At 33.2% G+C, this 20,164-nt stretch overlaps 2 protein-coding genes across 2 annotated transcripts in view; one reads left to right on the top strand and one right to left on the bottom strand.

Moving 5' to 3' along the window:
- Positions 1–15,114: 15,114 nt before the first annotated feature.
- On the bottom strand, positions 15,115–15,282 carry LOTGIDRAFT_110198 (hypothetical protein; the record flags this gene model as incomplete). The annotated part of the gene is made up of 1 exon (XM_009046990.1): positions 15,115–15,282. A coding segment is annotated over one exon (168 nt), but the record flags the coding sequence as incomplete, so codon positions are not given.
- Positions 15,283–18,758: 3,476 nt separating this feature from the next.
- Positions 18,759–20,164, top strand: part of LOTGIDRAFT_156318 (hypothetical protein) — a gene marked incomplete at both ends in the record, with an annotated part of 6,983 nt that continues 5,577 nt past the window's right edge. The window contains one exon of the mRNA XM_009046991.1: positions 18,759–18,761. Within this exon, the coding sequence (XP_009045239.1) occupies positions 18,759–18,761 (3 nt within the window). The remainder of the gene's footprint in view (positions 18,762–20,164) is intronic.

Raw genomic sequence — 20,164 nt, forward strand, 5'->3', positions numbered from 1 at the left:
TCCTGTAGAATTGTAGATTGTTCCAGTTGATCAGCGTTACCTTTCTGTTTGTGAGTTAAAATATTTAACTTCAACATATCATTCTGCATATTTTTAATATTAGCTTCAATATCGTATCTTTCTCGGCTATGTTGATCTATATTCTCTGTAAAAAAAACAACAAAACTTTGTAAAAGGCAGTGGAATAGAGTGATCAAATTAGGGTGTATTTGTGTTTCTCGAAAATACTTGGCATTGATCTTACCCATTTACAGCTGGGTTGATTGGAATTATGACAAAAGATGACTTATTAAAAGGTCACCAGACTTATACTGTATATAGAGCAATAATATTATGATGCAGAAATTTCCTAGACTAAGTTTGTAAACAATTTGAAATCAGTTAAAAATAAAAAAAACTTACTCTCAGTTCTAATTTTCTTCTGAGATAATATAGTAATATGTTTCTTCAATGAAACGACATCTTGAGATTGCTGCGATTTCTCTTGAGTCAGTTTCACCAGCTCACTCTCTTGCCTCAGCCATTGCTGTTGTAGTTCTGCTGTCGCCTGTGACTCAGCATCGATTGATTTCTGGAGAGAGTTTATTTGTATCTCCAGTGGTCCCAGTTCAACACCCTGAAATAAATACAGATAGTTTAGATATCACGCGATGTTTAGTTTTTGATACGGATCTCACTTTTATAGCTTTGTTTACATGCGTACAATTGAGATAAATGGAAGAAAAGCATCACTAAGCAGTGTTCAATGAGGGAAAGTTTACATTGACAATTTATCTTGTGGTAAAACCTTAGAACATCCAGTAATAATAGAATCATAGTGAATAATAAATTAAAGTAAGGATCCTTGATAAAGACTGAATCTCAGAACACGAACATTTCCAACCAACCTCAGTCCCAACTGAGTCCTTTGAAACTGAAATGTGTAAGTACATATCTTATCATGAGATACATAACTCTAGATCTGTAGACAATATACCAAACAAAGGAATAGTCATTTGTAAATATACTAAACAAAGGAATAGTCGTTTGTAAATATACCAAACAAAGGAATAGTCGTTTGTAAATATACCAAACAAAGGAATAGTCGTTTGTAAATATACTAAACAAAGGAATAGTCGTTTGTAAATATACTAAACAAAGGAATAGTCGTTTGTAAATATACCAAACAAAGGAATAGTCGTTTGTAAATATACCAAACAAAGGAATAGTCGTTTGTAAATATACTGAACAAAGGAATAGTCGTTTGTAAATATACTGAACAAAGGAATAGTAGTTTGTAAATATACCAAACAAAGGAATAGTCGTTTGTAAATATACTGAACAAAGGAATAGTCGTTTGTAAATATACCAAACAAAGGAATAGTCGTTTGTAAATATACCGAACAAAGGAATAGTCGTTTGTAAATATACTGAGTAAAATAAAACTTACGCCTGCTGAATGTATCATCTGTTCTAGTTTTTTATTATATTGATCAATCAGATTCTGTTTACGTTCTATCACAGCGTTACGTTTAGTTATTTCTGTGTTACTATGAGATATTATATCATTTCTCGCTGCGATTTCTCCGTCAAGTTTTACCAATATCTTCTTCAATCTCTCAGTTCTTGTTTTAACATTAGACGACTCTAACGCATCTCTTGCGATAGTGTTCTCAACTTCCGCAGTTTGTGTTTCCTAAAATAAAAACATGACAAGGTAACACAATGTTAATTGACTTCAAAAGTAACACAAATTTTCAAATATGTAAGAAAAGACAAAATTTTACTGAAAAGAACATGATTTCATCATGGAGTTAAAAGGTTCTGTTCTCAAAACGTTTTGGAAACACTGAATTATTTGAATTCTGAAGACTAAAGGGAAGTAACTGCTTCTGAATTTCTGAAGACTAAAGGGAGATAATTAGTTAAATTAGGACCACAATCATCAATCAATACAACATTGAAATTTGACGTGGAGCAAGTTATCTAAAGAATGAAGAATTTGGGTTTAAAATATTATGATGTTCTGGTAAGTAAGTGTCTAATTAAGACCACAGTAAATAAATAAAGATATTTTACCAGTTGTTTGGTTCGATCTCGAACTTTCCCAGTCAGTTTTTTAGAATATTGAGAAGCTTTATCCATCGTTAACTGAGTTCTCATTCTTTCCATTATTTCATCTTCTAGTTTCACTTTCTCTTGATATTCTTTTTCTATCTGTTGTCTCAACGCGTTTAATTCATTCATTCTTAATGTTTTATCCTGAAAAATTAATAAAATAAATAAATTATTGTAACTGTATTCAGTTGTTGACTATTATTGTCTGTCTCTGAAAATGAAAATAGTGTTCCAGCATGAAATTGATCAGACAGAGAAGTGTCTTGGCTTCTCCACTTTTAACAAGCCTAACCTTGAATGAAAAATATAATTTATCCCCATTATTAGGGTGGCTCTTCAGTGTCTGATAAATAACTATATGTTCATATTTTAAAATCAATATAAGCTTGGGTATTTCAGTCAGTATCTAATGTCCTAAATGAAAATAATAAATTAAAACCTACAGTATTAGCTCTATGTAAAGCCTGTTCTGTTTCATGTAACATTCTGGTATAAGTTGTATATTCAGATTTCAGAGCGTCGTGTTTCGCGTGACAGTGAGTCAGTTGTTTTTTCACAGCCTCGATATCACGTTCAGTCTTCGCCAGGATCAGACACAGTTTTTCATTCTGTTCTTCTTCCTTGGTAATATTTTTCTTAAATCCTTCGATTTCTGTTTCTAGAGACAGAATCTTCTGTTGTTGTTGACTGAAAAATATAATTAGAGCCTTTTAGATCAATCTCACCCTGCAAGTTAAAGAAGAGAAAGACTTCCACATTTAACAAGGTTATAACAATGTTATAACTTAGCTAATCCTGGCCAAATCTCTTGACAGTGATATTACAAGGATAACAAATTAAGTCTTAGAGAAACCTGATCAAAATCAAAATTTTTGTCAATGTTTTTTCCAGATTTTCAGTTACACATGGCTTTACTGGAATAATCAAACCATAGTGTAGTGGTTTTAGTTTAATACAGGTTAATAAGACCATGTCAAAACCTGTATTCATGATACGACGGCTTAAAACACACTGCCATTTTCAGCAAATCAACCTTTTCATTATATGTTATTTCAGATAATGAATAATAAAATAAAACATACTTTAGAGCCTCCTGCATGGCTGAATGAGCTTCATCTCTTCTTCTCATTCCAATTAAACTACTGTTCCACTGCTGAAATAATTGTTTCTTCTCAAACTCTATCACCTGGTTTAATACGAAATAAAATAAATTAATTAACTATATAAAATGAGAAGAATATTTTTGTCCTATTTTCCTGAACATGTTTGGACCTCTGTTAATTATCCCGTCCGAATTACTAGACGTTTTGTCCATGTCTGTCCTCCACTAACTGGGAAACCAGGTTGAAAAATCCAAAGGTATTATCTCGACCTACGCTGGGATGAACTCTGAACCTTCAGGTTTGTGAGCAAACATCTAACTCACTGAGCCACAGCAGCTCTGAAAATTCTTGCTAAACGCAGTATGTTTGTTTGCTCACAGCAATGCATCAGGCATCCTTTAAATTTTAACACACATCAAGTGTTGTTTTTTGTGACAGGGCCAATATTTTACAAAAAATCTTGTGATAAATATGGGGGTTTATAAATCTAGGATTTTTTTTATAAAACTGGGTTCAATAATTACAAAACTTACCTCAATTTCCATATGAGCTTCCATCAGTGCTTCTTTCGCTGCCTTGGTTTCTTCTGATTGGGCGGTAATTTGAGCCTCGTACATCGCCATCTCTTCTTTCAGTTTATCAACTCGTTCTACCAAACGATCTACATATAGATCCTGTAAACAAAAACAAGTTATTGCCCTTGATCTGACAAAATAATTGTAAACAATTGAATAACATCTGTCTACTTGTCATTTGGTATCATGTTAAACAAGCCACATGATAAAACATTAGCAATAAAAAATAATGTCCCTTGTTCTGATAAAATTGTTTTCTTTACTTTATCAAACCTTTATCTAATTAAATCTTAATTGAAATGCCCTATTTTCTGATGGTTTTATAAATCATCTCTCTCCACTGACCTGTTTTTGTTTGTCTATTTCAGCTCTCATCACTTCTGATTCAGCTTTTTCAGCAGCTCTTCTCATCACGTTAATATCTGACCTGACGTCTTCCTTCGCGTTCTGCATATAAAATAATCTTAGAGCTAGATTCTCTACTTCAGCCTGCAGTTCTGCTCCTAGAAAACAAGAAACAAATTATGTTTTTAATAGAAAGTCTTTGAGGAATTATTCTTAAAAAACATGACAACCAAGCCTAACATCTGATTTGTTAATAAAACTAAATTTTAATTAATTTTAAGTAATTGACCAATCAGATGACTGGAACACTAAAATCATCTAAAAAGAATTAAGCTCTTTATTATTCATACCATAAAGACACTAACAAAACATCTCAATTCAAACCAACCTTTTTTCTTTTCCTTGTGAACAGTAACTTGGTTGGTTTTGTACATATTTCTAATTTCGTTCAATTCCTGTTCATTTTTTAATCTTTCCTGATTAATGGTGGCATAATCATCGTGGTTTCGTTCTAAATTCATCTGATGTCGGGCGAGTTCTTGTTGTATTCCATATAACTCTACACCTAAATCTTCTCGATTTTTACGTTTGGATTTTAAAGCTTCTTCCTACAAGAATAGAAAATTTGTTCGTTTTAGTAAGTGTCACAGAATCACTGGTCCAGGACATGGTACACAAATAAATGTATTTTAATTCTAATGAATGCTTTTACTGTGTTATATGTTCTATTTCTATGCACCTAATAGAGATGGGTTAGCAAGGCAGTGTACAATGGGGGACACTTTGCTAAGACAGAAGTGATAGCATACTCTCAAGTGATCTCAGTCTGTAAAACATCAGGCCTCAATTTAATGTCCCATACATCCAACCTGCATTATGACAGGGGAAACCAGGTTGCAAAAATCCTAAACCGCATAGTAAATTCATAACTTAAGCTTACTCACCAATTCTCTCAGTTCCAGGGTTGTTCTTTCATTCTGTTTCTCCAGATGTTTTCTTAAAGCAGTTTGGAATCGGGCCATCAATGGCTGAAAAATACAAGATAAATTTCATGAAATAACAAAAAATAACGATTGGATCAAATACATAAATATGATAAAGGTTTGTCAATTCAGCTTCTAGAAAATCCACACGGTTTAATTTTCAGCATTGAGTCATGAATATTTATATCAAGTTACAGTTCTATCAAAGATGAAAATCCTCTGAAACGTAAATGATAAAATCTTACATGTTCAGGATCTAGAACGACCAGATCTTGTTCACCATCGCTACCATCATCACTGTATTCACCTAGATCTCTATTTTCATCATCCCCTTCTTCATCATCATCATCATCATCACTATACCCTCCATCATCATCCCCACCCCCTGGGGGACCAGCTGGGGGTCGACCCATTATATCTGTAGTACCCTGGGGCATGTCTTCTTCTCTCTCACCTGTAAATAAAACACATTACAGATTAAACAGAGCTATCTCTTACTGCTGACATATGCTGCTGATACACAGTCCTTCATCAGGACAGCTAGAAATGGAAGTTTACATTCTAATGTAGGATAATTGACTAGAGTTGATCTCATGCTGCTAACAAGTGTTTCAGATACACAATCCTCATCAGGATAATTTAATTGGAAGTGAGGAATCAATGTTTAATATTAGACTATAGATGTATTAACAAGGAATCTAATCATTGAACATTGACTTAGTTACAAACATTAATTATAATTTTATTAATAAAAACAGAGTATTGGAATAAACTCAGACATAGTAAATGAAATTTGTCTGTACCTGCAGGAACTAAAGTCATTTCTTCTCTTTCTTCTTCTGGTGCTTCTTCTTTACCTGAATCAACATCAAATACAGAATTAACACATTTACTCTGTTTTAAGGATTGAACATAGATATTTTGCCTGCATTGGTGGACGTACGCAGAATTTTCACATGTTAATTCGAATGAATGGAAAGTTTTTGTGTATTCATACGCTGAATTAAAGGTGTCACAGGAGATCCAACATTACAACGTCATTACGTCATCGGAGATCACTGTAGTACAATGCCAAATAGTAGACAATGAGGACAATTTTTCTATGACATAAAAATCAATTCACAAACTCTGATTCCATTCCCAACTGTCCATATTTCTTTAGCATTCCATGTGATTCTTGTATCTCTCAAACCTAAACCATTTTCCATTCCCACTAACATGTCCAAAACTACTCAATAAAATTTTCTGACACTAAAAATACATCTAAAAAGAGAACTTACCTTTAGCCTCTGGTGTTCCCTTTCTGGAACCATCTTTAGGACCAACAGCTGACCCTGGTCGTTTGACACCAGATCCTGGACGACTGCCTAAATTTGTAGCCGATAGAGGACGGCCAGCAGAGATTGGTCGAGTGGCAGACGGCGGACGATCATCTGCAGCAGGAACCATAACAGCTGGGGAGGATCTGGGTTCTTTTACAGATTGTGGTCGATCAGCAGTAGATGGGGATCGTTTTCCTGTTGCTGACGTTGGCCTTGACCCTTTTTCTGAAGCAGGGCGAGAAGCCTTTGCTGAGGATGGACGTGAACCTTTTACAGAGGCCGGTCTTTCTGTTGCTGATGGTGGTCTTTCAACTTTTGCAGAGGCCGGTGTTTCTGTTGCTGATGGTGGTCTTTCAACTTTTGCAGAGGCAGGTCGATCTGTTGATGATGGTGGTCTTCCAGCATTTGCTGATGATGGTCTTTCCCCCTTTGATGAAGCTGGTCTGTCAGCTTTAGCTGAAGTTGGTCTAGAACCAGTGACTGCTAAAGATTGATCTTCACCATTTTGAGAAGTTCTAGAAGCTGATCTTCCAGTAGCTGAAGGTGGTCGTTCACCAGTAACAGCTAAATCAACAGCTGAACCCGGTCTAGAGGGAGGTTTAGCTCCTGTTGCTGAACCAGGTCGTGAGCTTTTTACTGCAGAAGATGGACGTGAACCTAGAAAATATAAAATAAAGATTAAAAGCTTAAGGGGTATCTTAAAATTTGATTTTTATATCTGTCTATTCTTGTATAGCATGATGGTGATGGTGATGCATGATGGCTTCTCTCGGTGATATAGGACATTCAAGAATATTGGTACATTTCAAGACTTTTATCTTCTGATACAGATCAATTCTAAATCCATCATTTTACTGCCGGTGTAGTTTTTAGATTCAGTGAGAAACGAATGAGATTTTGCATTAATCTCCAGTTTTGCCATTTTGTAAACTTCATTTCCATTCAGGGAAGGAAAACAGAATATTTTCTGATTCCATTCAGACCAAGGAGAGGGGTTCTGTTTCAGAAAGGAATTTAATAAACTAACCTGATTTAGGTGTTGGAGGTTTAGCAGAAGTTGGTCTGGAAGAATTCCCTCCATCTTGTGTTTCTGGTTCCATATCACCTGTATCAAACTTAACAAGAGAAATTAAAATAAAATGACTTTGATTGACTGAACTTTACAAATAATCTTTAATTGTTAATCAAAACTCAAACTTTTTCTAGCCTACATCATGATAAACTTATAAATAATGTCTATATTTGTGTATGGTATCGTATATGTTTATATATCTAGTGTAATAATGATGCGTTTTTCCTCCAATTCTGTTTGTCATCAATAACAAATACAATACTTTCAGACTATAAGCTTACTTACGTTTTTTAGAGCCTGTTTTGTTAAAGCTGATACTACGTCAGATATTCTAGAACTGGGTCTAAAAAATATAATTAATTTATCTTAATCAACTAATATAATAATAGAATCCATATTTAATATAAATCATCACAATCACATCTTAAAAATAAATTCTTTAATAACTCTCTAAATATTACCAATAAATATCTGATATCAAAATCTCTTGTTACATTTCAATTCATTCGAATAAAATTATATCTTTCTAAGGAAATTTTAAACTTATTTTCACGACTTAATAAGACTTTAAAAAAAAAATTAATAAATAAAATATATAGAAAAATAAGACTAACACATGATAGGAATACAATTTCAGTTTATCATCTACATTAAATTAGGCATGCTTCAATTACAAATAAAAGCAAAAAGAAGGGGGTGGGGGATATGATTGATACTACCCTAATAATATGCTATCCTAAAATTAATTTTAATAAAAACTATTATAGTTTAGAATAAAATTAATATTTACATGCAATATAAAAAGCCTGTCTAAACTAAAAGAGGTCTCTTTCCCAAGCTCAAGAATAAACGCATACCGGTACCCATGCCATGGATGAACATAGCCAAGAAAACTTTAATAATTGTAATGTAAATAACGGAAGAATATTCCAAATCTAACTAAAAAACTAAAACGAAAACAAACAATGTAAAGGAGCAACAACAAAATCCTACCAAATTCTGGCAAAACCGGTTTTTTTCTGCTGACTGTTGATTTAGCTGAAATTATTGAAGAACATCAAACTGAAACATCTCAAGACTTAAAAATTGATTCTCAATGTCATAAATTCTACAGTCTACTGCAAATCCACAAGTTCTGTATCATATTTTGAATGCTGAAAGTGAAATGTCTATAGATATGCGATCAATGACTGCAATAATTTGCTGGAATACAGACCAGTAGGCTACAAAAAATGTAGAGATAACTGAAAAAAAGTCAAAATCACATTCACAATATTCATTAGGATCTTTTCCCTAGCCTGAAAAAGCTAAAACAAACACAGTAGTTAACAAACCTCGGACTCGACATGTTGGCAAAACATTTATGTGAAGAATTAACTGATAAATGACACGGACAACACTGAAATTAGTCGAAAAAGTAACAGAAATGATATTTTACCTGTCTCCTTTGTCAGCCATTTTGTAAATAATGTCGGTTGCCAAGGAAGGGAGAGAACTCGAGTTTTTAATCCTCGAGATTTTTAACCAATCAAAATCGAGAACAAACTGACTTCCGGTAAATATTATTATTTGTCAACATTGACAACTTTGACAGCCGGTGAGTGATTTTTTGTTTTTTTCTCAGAATTTCGGGATAAATTTGCTGTGAATTTGTGCCATTTTTATTTGAATATGTTAATTGAATACACATTGACCATGTCATGCTTTGAAAATTTCTCGATCGCTTTCAATTCAGTTGAAATATGGGAAGCTGTGAAAAACATTTTTTGTAATAAATTGAGTGAACGACCTTGACCTTTTGACCCCTGTCAGTCTTCAATAACAACTTGCTGTCAGTTGACAGTCGACTTGTTTCATTTCAAACATGACACCTCATTAATGACATTTTATCAATTATTAAATGGTTGACGTCTGCTAAAGCTATATAATTTTCTTGTTGTTCTCTCAGAAACAGATTTAAATTTTAGGATGTGGAGGTGAAGAAAAAAAAAGCAATATAGGCCTAATGTCCCAGCTTCATTTTAGTCATATTGGCCAAGTGAGAGCAAAGAAATTGTTGCCATTTTTCTTTTCTTCAAGAGTTCTTCTGCTTAATCTACCACTTGCAGACAATAATGACAGTCTTTTCAATTTGAATGAATTTTTAATGTCTAATAATCAATAATCAGGTGTTTAGGATGGACATTTTCTGACAATGGTTATCTAGACTGTTTTGACAGAATTTTCTGGATTTCTTAATTCCTGTCTAAATTTCAGTTAGATGTCATTTTGACAGCCAGGGCTAGATCATCTATAGAGTTTTTTTTATTTTAATTGAGGCTATTTTTGTGATTCAGTAGCTCTGTTGTTCACACTGTAATTTTCTGTAATATCTGGTCATGATTAATCACATTCAATTTCAGATTTTACAACAAATTCATTAGTGCTTAGTTTTAATCATGTGACAGTGTGTTCTGTTGAATAGTAACTTGTTTCTTCTCCCTTCAATATGGAGCCCCTAAGGCCCAATTGTAAACATATTTATTTATTATTTCATTTAAACCACCCTAACGTTAAATTATCAGTAATGCGGGCAGACAGATTATGAGTATATAAAATCAAATATTCAAGAAAAAAAATCAATAATTTCTATTGATCTTATGACAGCTGTTCTTTTAACTTTAGATATAATTTACTTTACATGTTATAAATCAGGTTAATAAAACTCTGGTCAGGTAACAGAAGTCAGAAGGCAGCTGATTTTTAATATTTGATCTAATATACTGTGTTGGCCAATAACAATGGCTGATTAGATATTTTAGTAAGTGAAAATAACTTAATTCTCTTTAAAAGTTCAGTAATGGTGGTCAGGTAACAGAACATTATTTCCTTTTAAACTAAGAGAAGGGAATGACTGATTAGATATCTATTTTTCGTTTAATTACAGTAATTTAAAAGTTCTTCAAATCATTCGGTTGTATTTTGATGAGGTCATAACAGAATGTAATTATCTTAAATAATCTTGAAGTTTACTGAGCAGTCAGTCAGTGACCTCTAGTGAGCAGATTTTAAATCTTTGTGTTTATTATGTTATTATTGTTATAAGTTGATATAACTGTGTTCAGGTAATAAGATTTATTTCTTTCAACTGAGTGAATTTTAAATCTTGAATTGTTATTGTGAATTATGTTTGTAAATGACAGTAGGTCTACATGTTTAAGACTATTATCATGAATTGTGTTCAGTCAGTAATGAAATTCATAAAACAATTATTACTCCCCCTACCAACAAGAAAATAAAAACTCATTTTCACCTCACAATAAAAACAGAATTTAATAAACCTGTATACAATAGTGACAGAATATTAACAAAATTCTTGTCTTTTGGAGGAGATCTGAAAGTGAATGATGAACTCTGATTAAAATCCAAAGTCAATAGATTAGTTGAAATGGAAATTGTCTATTTTTGAAGAAAGAAAGAGACCTAGGGGAGAATAAGTCACACTACTCAGACTTGTGAAGAATTCAGTGTTATAAGTGTTGAAATTTAGTGGTATTAATAGTATTCTATGACATTTTCTTTAATCAAGTCCAACCTAGTCAGAGACTTATAATTTATTATTTATGAGAATTTCACAACTTTCTAGAATGGAGATGATTTCTCACGTAACTAAAGGTCTGGGTGAAGATTCTTCTAAAGTTGGGGATGATGGCTTTGGATTTTTAACCCAGATTATCTCATCTAGTGACAAACATCAGAAAAGCTTTCATGTGTCACCCAAGACTTTGATTAAAATTATATTATAAATTGATAACTAGAGATAGATTATTATTATTATGGACATGTTGAGTTAGATCCTGGCAGAGTTGTGAATGATACCTATAGATTGTTATAACTAGTTTCTCCCTGTAAGTGATGCAGGTCAGAAGGAACCACATGTAAAAACTGTCTGGCAGTGGTTTATTACACACCAAAAAAAACTGGTTTTTATCAAACTTAACCCTTTAAACCCTGAGTGTAATGAAATATAACATCATATACCCTGAACTCCAAGTAATAAAAGTAAAAGTGTATGACGTTAATGTTGTAGGACATCACTTAGTAACGTCCGGTATACCGGCCGCTAGGGTATATATTGCGCTTGTGTGTGGCCGGTCACCGGCCGCTAGGGTATATATTGTGTTAGTGTGTGGCTGGTAAACTGGCCACTAGGGTATATATTGCGTTAGTGTGTGGCTGGTAAACTGGCCACTAGGGTATATATTGCGTTAGTGTGTGGCTGGTTACCGGCCGCTAGGGTATATATTGTGTTAGTGTGTGGCCGGTAAACTGGCCGCTAGGGTATATATTGCGTTAGTGTGTGGCTGGTTACTGGCTGCTCGGGTATATATTGTGTTAGTGTCTGGCCAGTAAACCAGCTGCCCGGGTATATATTGTGTTAGTGTGTGGCTGGTTACCGGCTGCTCGGGTATATATTGTGTTAGTGTCTGGCCGGTAAACCGGCTGCCCGGGTATATATTGTGTTAGTGTGTGGCCGGTAAACCGGCTGCCCAGGTATATATTGTGTTAGTGTGTGGCCGGTAAACTGGCCGCTAGGGTATATATTGCGTTAGTGTCTGGCCGGTAAACTGGCCGCTAGGGTATATATTGTGTTAGAGTCTGGCCGGTAAACTGGCCGCTAGGGTATATATTGTGTTAGTGTGTGGCCGGTAAACTGGCCGCTAGGGTATATATTGTGTTAGTGTGTGACCGGTAAACTGGCCGCTAGGGTATATATTGCGTTAGTGTGTGGCCGGTAAACTGGCCGCTAGGGTATATGTTGCGTTAGTGAACGGTAAACTGGCCGCTAGGGTCGAAAGGTTTAAATATTAGTTTTTTAATTTAGTAACTCTGCATCAGGGAGAATAGTTTATCTCACTTCAAATGAAATTTCTATCTAACTATAGAATATGTTGACAAGATTGTATCTAGTGATGGTTAATGATGGTTAGTGATGGACAGAATTTATTTTAATCTTAATTATCATCAATTGATTTTCTCTACCACTGAATTAATAACCTGATGTTAAATCTTACTTTCAGCCAAACTAGATCAAGGCCTATATTTCACTAATGATATTAATTCAAATATCCACGCAGTGAGCAATAAGACAGATCTTTAATACGCAGGGCCCATAGCACACAGCGCCTTGTTAAATTGTCCCATGCGAGAGACTAAGTTTATGCGCTGTTTCCATGACAACCTTCAAACAAAGTAGACCCTGAGTTCCTATTATTATCTCTTCTGAATAGTGATTACCTTACTTAAAGCTTTTCCAAATGTCAGGATGAGTTGAAGAGAATATAGGTTACCAGGTTAATGTAGAAAGAACTTTTAATCTGGTATAAAATCATCTTCACAACATCAAGCTATTATGAATTTGGTCTAATACCTTGACTGCAATAGCCACCTTTCTTGCATTATGAAAGTTTGTAAATGCAGCGATTTGGCTGAATTGTATGTTATCTGGCGTACCATCTAATCAAATCACTGTATTCTGTGATACTAGAAAGGTGGCTATTGTAGTCAAGGTATAAGACAATGGTTCTTGATAACTTGACATTATGAAGATGTTGTTAAAGAAGCTAAGAGATTCTCTATGAATCTGGTATTAGACTATATAGAGACAGTATTAATAGATCATCTTACTTTAACACTGACATTTCACTTTTTATCTTCATCACTTTTCTCTGATTTGTAATTAATGTTGTATTTTATTATTCTAGTTCTTGGTGAGAAGTTATCAGTGATATTCTTCTGGTATTATCATCATCTCAAAATAAAAATATTAGTTCAATCTAGATTTAAATTGTCCATATCCTAATATTCGGTAGATTGATGGTCAATGTTTTTAGTTTTATTACAATCTGTTGAATGATTATCAACCTGAAAGAGATTTATCTTTGATATTAAAAAGGGCCGAGGTTGACTGGAGATTCAAAGCATCTTTTAGACATTTCATTAGATTGGGCTCGTGATAATTAAAAATATTCAAAACGTTTTGGTCGGACCACTAAGATGAGATGAGTTTGAATTTTATAGAAAGTGGAAGAGAAAATATTAAAATAATATATATTAATCAAGTTTGTTTTAATCAGGCGTTAAGTAATAAAGTGTAGTAATAAAGGGTAGTAATAAAGGGTAGTAATAAAGGGTAGTAATAAAGGGTAGTAATAAAGGGTAGTAATAAAGGGTAGTAATAAAGGGTAGTAATAAAGGGTAGTAATAAAGGGTAGTAATAAAGGGTAGTAATAAAGGGTAGTAATAAAGGGTAGTAATAAAGGGTAGTAATAAAGGGTAGTAATAAAGGGTAGTAATAAAGGGTAGTAATAAAGGGTAGTAATAAAGGGTATTAATAAAGGGTAGTAATAAAGGGTAGTAACAAAGGGTAGTAACAAAGGGTAGTATTAAAGGGTAGTAATAAAGGGTAGTAATAAAGGGTAGTAATAAAGGGTAGTAATAAAGTGTAGTAATAAAGGGTAGTAATAAAGTGTAGTAATAAAGGGTAGTAATAAAGGGTAGTAATAAAGTGTAGTAATAAAGTGTAGTAATAAAGGGTAGTAATAAAGGGTAGTAATAAAGGGTAGTAATAAAGTGTAGTAATAAAGTGTAGTAATAAAGTGTAGTAATAAAGGGTAGTAATAAAGGGTAGTAATAAAGGGTAGTAATAAAGGGTAGTAATAAAGGGTAGTAATAAAGGGTAGTATTAAAGGGTAGTAATAAAGTGTAGTAATAAAGGGTAGTAATAAAGGGTCGTAATAAAGGGTATTAATAAAGGGTAGTAATAAAGGGTAGTAATAAAGGGTAGTAATAAAGGGTAGTAATAAAGGGTAGTAATAAAGGGTAGTAATAAAGGGTAGTAATAAAGTGTAGTAATAAAGTGTAGTAATAAAGTGTAGTAATAAAGGGTAGTAATAAAGGGTAGTAATAAAGGGTAGTAATAAAGGGTAGTAATAAAGTGTAGTAATAAAGGGTAGTAATAAAGTGTAGTAATAAAGGGTAGTAACAAAGGGTAGTAATAAAGTGTAGTAATAAAGGGTAGTAACAAAGGGTAGTAATAAAGGGTAGTAATAAAGGGTAGTAATAAAGTGTAGTAATAAAGGGTAGTAACAAAGGGTAGTAACAAAGGGTAGTAATAAAGGGTAGTAACAAAGGGTAGTAATAAAGTGTAGTAATAAAGTGTAGTAATAAAGGGTAGTAATAAAGGGTAGTAATAAAGGGTAGTAATAAAGGGTAGTAATAAAGTGTAGTAATAAAGTGTAGTAATAAAGGGTAGTAACAAAGGGTAGTAACAAAGGGTAGTAATAAAGGGGTAGTAATAAAGGGTAGTAATAAAGGGTAGTAATAAAGTGTATCAGACGTTAAAACTATGTAATGTTTCTTTGTTTATGTTTTTAATCAGACTCCTGGTAAGAACAAATATCTTTCTTAAAGAGGTTGTAAAAAGGTTTTCTAAATTTTGTATGTGTATTAGGGACAAGGATAGAATGAATTTGTACCATTCCAATTTTCTAGCAATTCTACTAAAACTAAGTGTTTTATGACGTCATCCCACAAAGGTCTTATGTGACACAAGAAAATTTGGCAGGGGAGACTTCATTAAACATTTATGAACACTTGCTTCCCGCAAGAGGTGTCAGAAAAGGTACCACAGGGATAACTGGCTTGTGGCAGCCAAGCGTTCTTAGCGACGTTTCTTTTTGATCCTTCGATGTCGGCTCTTCCTATCATTGCGAAGCAGAATTCGCCAAGCGTTGGATTGTTCACCCACCAACAGGGAACGTGAGCTGGGTTTAGACCGTCGTGAGACAGGTTAGTTTTACCCTGCTGGTAGGGAACTCTTTACAAACTGGGGTTGAATTGTTCACCCACCAACAGGGAACGTGAGCTGGGTTTAGACCGTCGTGAGACAGGTTAGTTTTACCCTACTGGTAGGGAACTCTTTACGAACCCTTTACTTATAAAATATATATAATTAAATATAAACAACCCTGACAAAATACTTCAATATTGAAATGGTGCAAATCGATGATATTTAAAATTTGGAGAACCTCTTTACAATCTCTATAATAGAAAATAACATTGTTTGTTGTGAAGACAAGAGCAAAGTTAATTTAGATATTGATTGATTGATTGATTGGGTTGAAGATAAAAACTGCTGACTATAATAATACTATCTTATTTATTGAGTATAAAAACTTATTGATTTAGATCGGAAATTAACAAATAAATATGATTGTTATCTTCCTAATAAAACCTTTATCACAGAATAAAACTAATCAGCAAAAAGTAGATCATAGAATAAACCCAATAAATAAATCTTTAACTCCGATTTGAGTCGTCAGCAAAAACAAACAACTGTATCAAAACTTTGATAACAAAAAAACATTTTATTTTAACTCTGATATTTTTCTGCTCTACATGGCATAATCCTGAATATTATCTGATCCAATTTATTTTATGTCACTGGTAAATATTAATAGATAAATTATATAGCGTATATTTCCGAATATAATGCGTACCCCTTCCTTTTCCCATTAAAATCGGGAACAATCCATTTATCCTTGCATAATGCGCACCCCTTGTTTACGAAAAAATTGAAGTCAGAATTGGCACATCACAGACACCATTATATATCAGGTATTATTGGCCATATTGAAACTGAATTCCTGGTTTTCACTGACACATATTCCCCCCCTTTTGTTCTTATTGGTAGATATCACAGTTATAAAGCTTCATTCTATATTGATATTCTCTGAAGATAGAAATTATAATCTGGCTTATGGCTAGTGGAATAATTTATACAGTTAGTGGTTAGTTTAATTTCTTCCCTGAAGCTCTAGTTATTAGTACTATTCGTGTAATATGGTAATCTACATTGATAAACCATTCATTCATCCTCATTCACCATTCCTATATTTATAGTAATTCTAATATTGTAATCTGTATCATTCATTCATCCATTCAATTCACTCAATCCTTATTTTATTCATTCAGTGTCTAGTAAAGAAAACAATCATTTGAACTGAAGTAAGGATATTAAACTTGCTCATTCATTCATTCATTCATTCATTCATTCATTCATTCATTCATTCATTCATTCATTCATTCATTCATCTTGTTTATCATTCTATCCAGTAGGCTAGTATAATGAAACCAACTACTAGTACCGTACTGTTTATAATTATACCAAGAGTAAAGGAATGAGAAATCTTACTATGTGACAATATATTGATCTAATACTAATTCATACTCTCTCTACTTTAACATATTTCTTTCTCTCTACTGTTTCTATAACAGATTGGTTAGAATAGTATTGGACTAACTAAAACTATGTTTGTACTGTATTTCTGTTAACAGTTTTCTGGGAAGAGTACAGTAGATCAACTGACTAGAGTTTTAAGTCTCTCTGTTATTTCTATCTTAACATATTACTGGGAATAAATCTAAAGTTATACTGAAAAACTTCCTCAATAATAGAAACTGATACATTGTGATATTATTGTGACTGATACATTGTGATATATTATTGTGACAATACATTGTGATATATTATTGTGACAATACATTGTGATATATTATTGTGATAACTTGGAGGAAATGACTGGATATTAAACTGGATGTTAAATAGTTGGAACTGGTTTTAATGAGAATATAATTAAATAAAATACTGTGTTTGAGGTAATTATTACAGATTTATTACAGATCTGAGTTAGATTTTCTGAAAGAATTTCAGCTTTAATCTCATGTTATAGTGGTAAAGGATGTGAGATGTTAAAATACTAATTATAGAAGAATATAGTTAATATAACAGTGAAGTACATGAGGTAATATAAATTAAACTATGGGAAAATAACTTGATATCAGTCTGATGTCTGAAAATTGATTCCAAGACAATATAACAATATAATATACAAGAGGTCATTGTTATAGGTGTTACAGTAATAGAGGTTATCATATTGATTTGGTTTTTCATTGAGTTTTTTGGGGAAGAATGGGTTTCTACAATCTATTTCTTTAATTCTTACAGGCTTAATATAAGAATAGATGATCAGTGTTTGGGAGAGTTCATTGGCTTAATATAAGAATAGGTGGTCAGTGTTTGGGAGAGTTCATTGGCTTAATATAAGAATAGGTGGTCAGTGTTTGTGAGAGTTCATTGGCTTAATATAAGAATAGGTGATCAGTGTTTGTGAGAGTTCATTGGCTTAATATAAGAATAGGTGGTCAGTGTTTGTGAGAGTTCATTGGCTTAATATAAGAATAGGTGATCAGTGTTTGGGAGAATTCATTGGCTTAATATAAGAATAGGTGATCAGTGTTTGTGAGAGTTCATTGGCTTAATATAAGAATAGGTGATCAGTGTTTGGGAGAGTTCGTTGGCTAAATTAAAACTAGGTTTTGTTTCTAGTTTATTTATATAATCATGTAGTGATCAATAGAGGATATTGTTTATAAGAAATATTGTTTGTTTAATTCCTATAATAATTAAACTTATTAAACTACGACAGTTTAAAGTGTGATGATACAAGGTCAAGGTCAGTGTATATTGATTTAAATTGTCAATCTGTTTAACGTGTTTTATTTATTCTACCACTATACTACTCTATCTTAGTTAGATAGTTCTTATAATGGTGGGCGGTGATCAATGGATGCTAGGATTTCTTTGGTTTGATATTTTTCATTTATAATAACTGATTTCTTATCTCTGATAGTTTCACAGGTAAGAGGGGCTGACATGTGTCTTGTAGTTCGGATGGGACAATAGACCGAGACCCCGAGTGCTACCGTCTGTACACTTAAAGATCCCTTGACAGTTGGAAATCGAAAAAGAGCAGGCTAATGCCGCTGTCCTGGCAAAATTTCCCTCATTGTACACTGCATGGGGTTGCCTGTCTTCATTAGAACTCATGATGCAGAAAAGTAGTGATGTAAAACTCCAGTTCATTTCATTTCAATTCTGATAGTTTAAATACTGGATAGTTATCAACAGATGATTATTTGGTTCAGCAATTGGTGGATGCTGGCAATTCTTTGATTTTGTATTTTTTCATTCATTATGACTACATCTGACTACATATTGATTCCATCAGTCGACATTCCTCAACAGTTGGATGGTTTTGATGAGTAAGTTGTTTTTATTTTTATTCTAAGTTTTAAAAACAATAGATTGAACTAGTTATTTGTAAGAAATAATGTTATTGTGAAATATTTTATCAGAACAATGAAAGATTTGATATAAAATGGTGGGTGTCAACTTGAACTGTTTATTGATTTGAATTATTAATGGTTTATTTTATTTTAAACATTGATTTTCGCCTACATGTGAATAAGAGTTCACATTATATTGCTGATACACATTTTAGATACACAATCCTCAACAGGAGAGCTTTCTTCATTAGACCACAACGTACAGAAAAATAGGACGTAAAACTCCATTCATTTCACTTCATTTTTTTAAGATTAACTTCAGACATCTGAAGGTTTTACAATTCTATACAGACCCACAGACATCTGAAGGTTTTACAATTCTATACAGACCCACAGACATCTGAAGGTTTTACAATTCTATACAGACCCACAGGCATCTGACGGAAAATTGGTAGGAAGAAATGGCCCAAATATAAAAGAATCTATCAAAGTAGCTGAGCATGTTAATTTTCAGGGTATTATTAATTTGTATTTCCAAAGTTTTGTCTTGTACTATACCCCACACACTCTCTGTACTATACCCCACACACTCTCTGTACTATACCCAACACACTCTCTGTACTATACCCCACACACTCTCTGTACTATACCCCACACACTCTCTGTACTATACCCCACACACTCTCTGTACTATACCCAACACACTCTCTGTACTATACCCCACACACTCTCTGTACTATACCCCACACACTCTCTGTATTATACCCTACACACTCTCTGTACTATACCCCACACACTCTCTGTACTACACCCCACACACTCTCTGTACTACACCCCACACACTCTCTGTACTACACCCCACACACTCTCTGTACTATACCCTACACACTCTCTGTACTATACCCCACACACTCTCTGTACTATACCCCACACACTCTCTGTACTATACCCTACACACTCTCTGTACTATACCCTACACACTCTCCTGTTCCATGTTAAACATTATATTAATTAGGATGATAATCAGTAGAAGACCAGGCTAATATTTTATATAGAGTGATATTGATCTCGTCAGAAAACAGACTAACAGAATAAATATTATCTACTATTAATAATGTTCAATTGGGCTGATTAATATAGACAACTCCATGCAGTGGGCAATGAGGAAAATTTTACTCCAGAGTGATTTTGCCACAAAACAGAATATTACATTAAACATTATGTACTGTTAAGTTAACTTTCTGTTTCTAATTGGACTACAGTGTGCTACAGACTGTGCTGGTAAAAGATCCCTTGACAGTTTGAAATCAAAATAGAGTAGAAGGTGCCAGTCTTTATTAACCTAATGAGGTGCAGTAAAGTATCTAGTTTTGGAAGCAGGACGTGATTGATTTTAGACATTGATTCAATTCTATTCCAGTTCAATTAAAATTAGCCTAAACATTTGTATTGTTTATTAACTTTTATATTTAAACATTGATTCAATCTATTCAGTTAT

Source organism: Lottia gigantea (genome assembly GCF_000327385.1).
Source record: "Lottia gigantea unplaced genomic scaffold LOTGIsca_11, whole genome shotgun sequence".
In the NCBI taxonomy this organism is placed as follows: domain Eukaryota; kingdom Metazoa; phylum Mollusca; class Gastropoda; family Lottiidae; genus Lottia; species Lottia gigantea.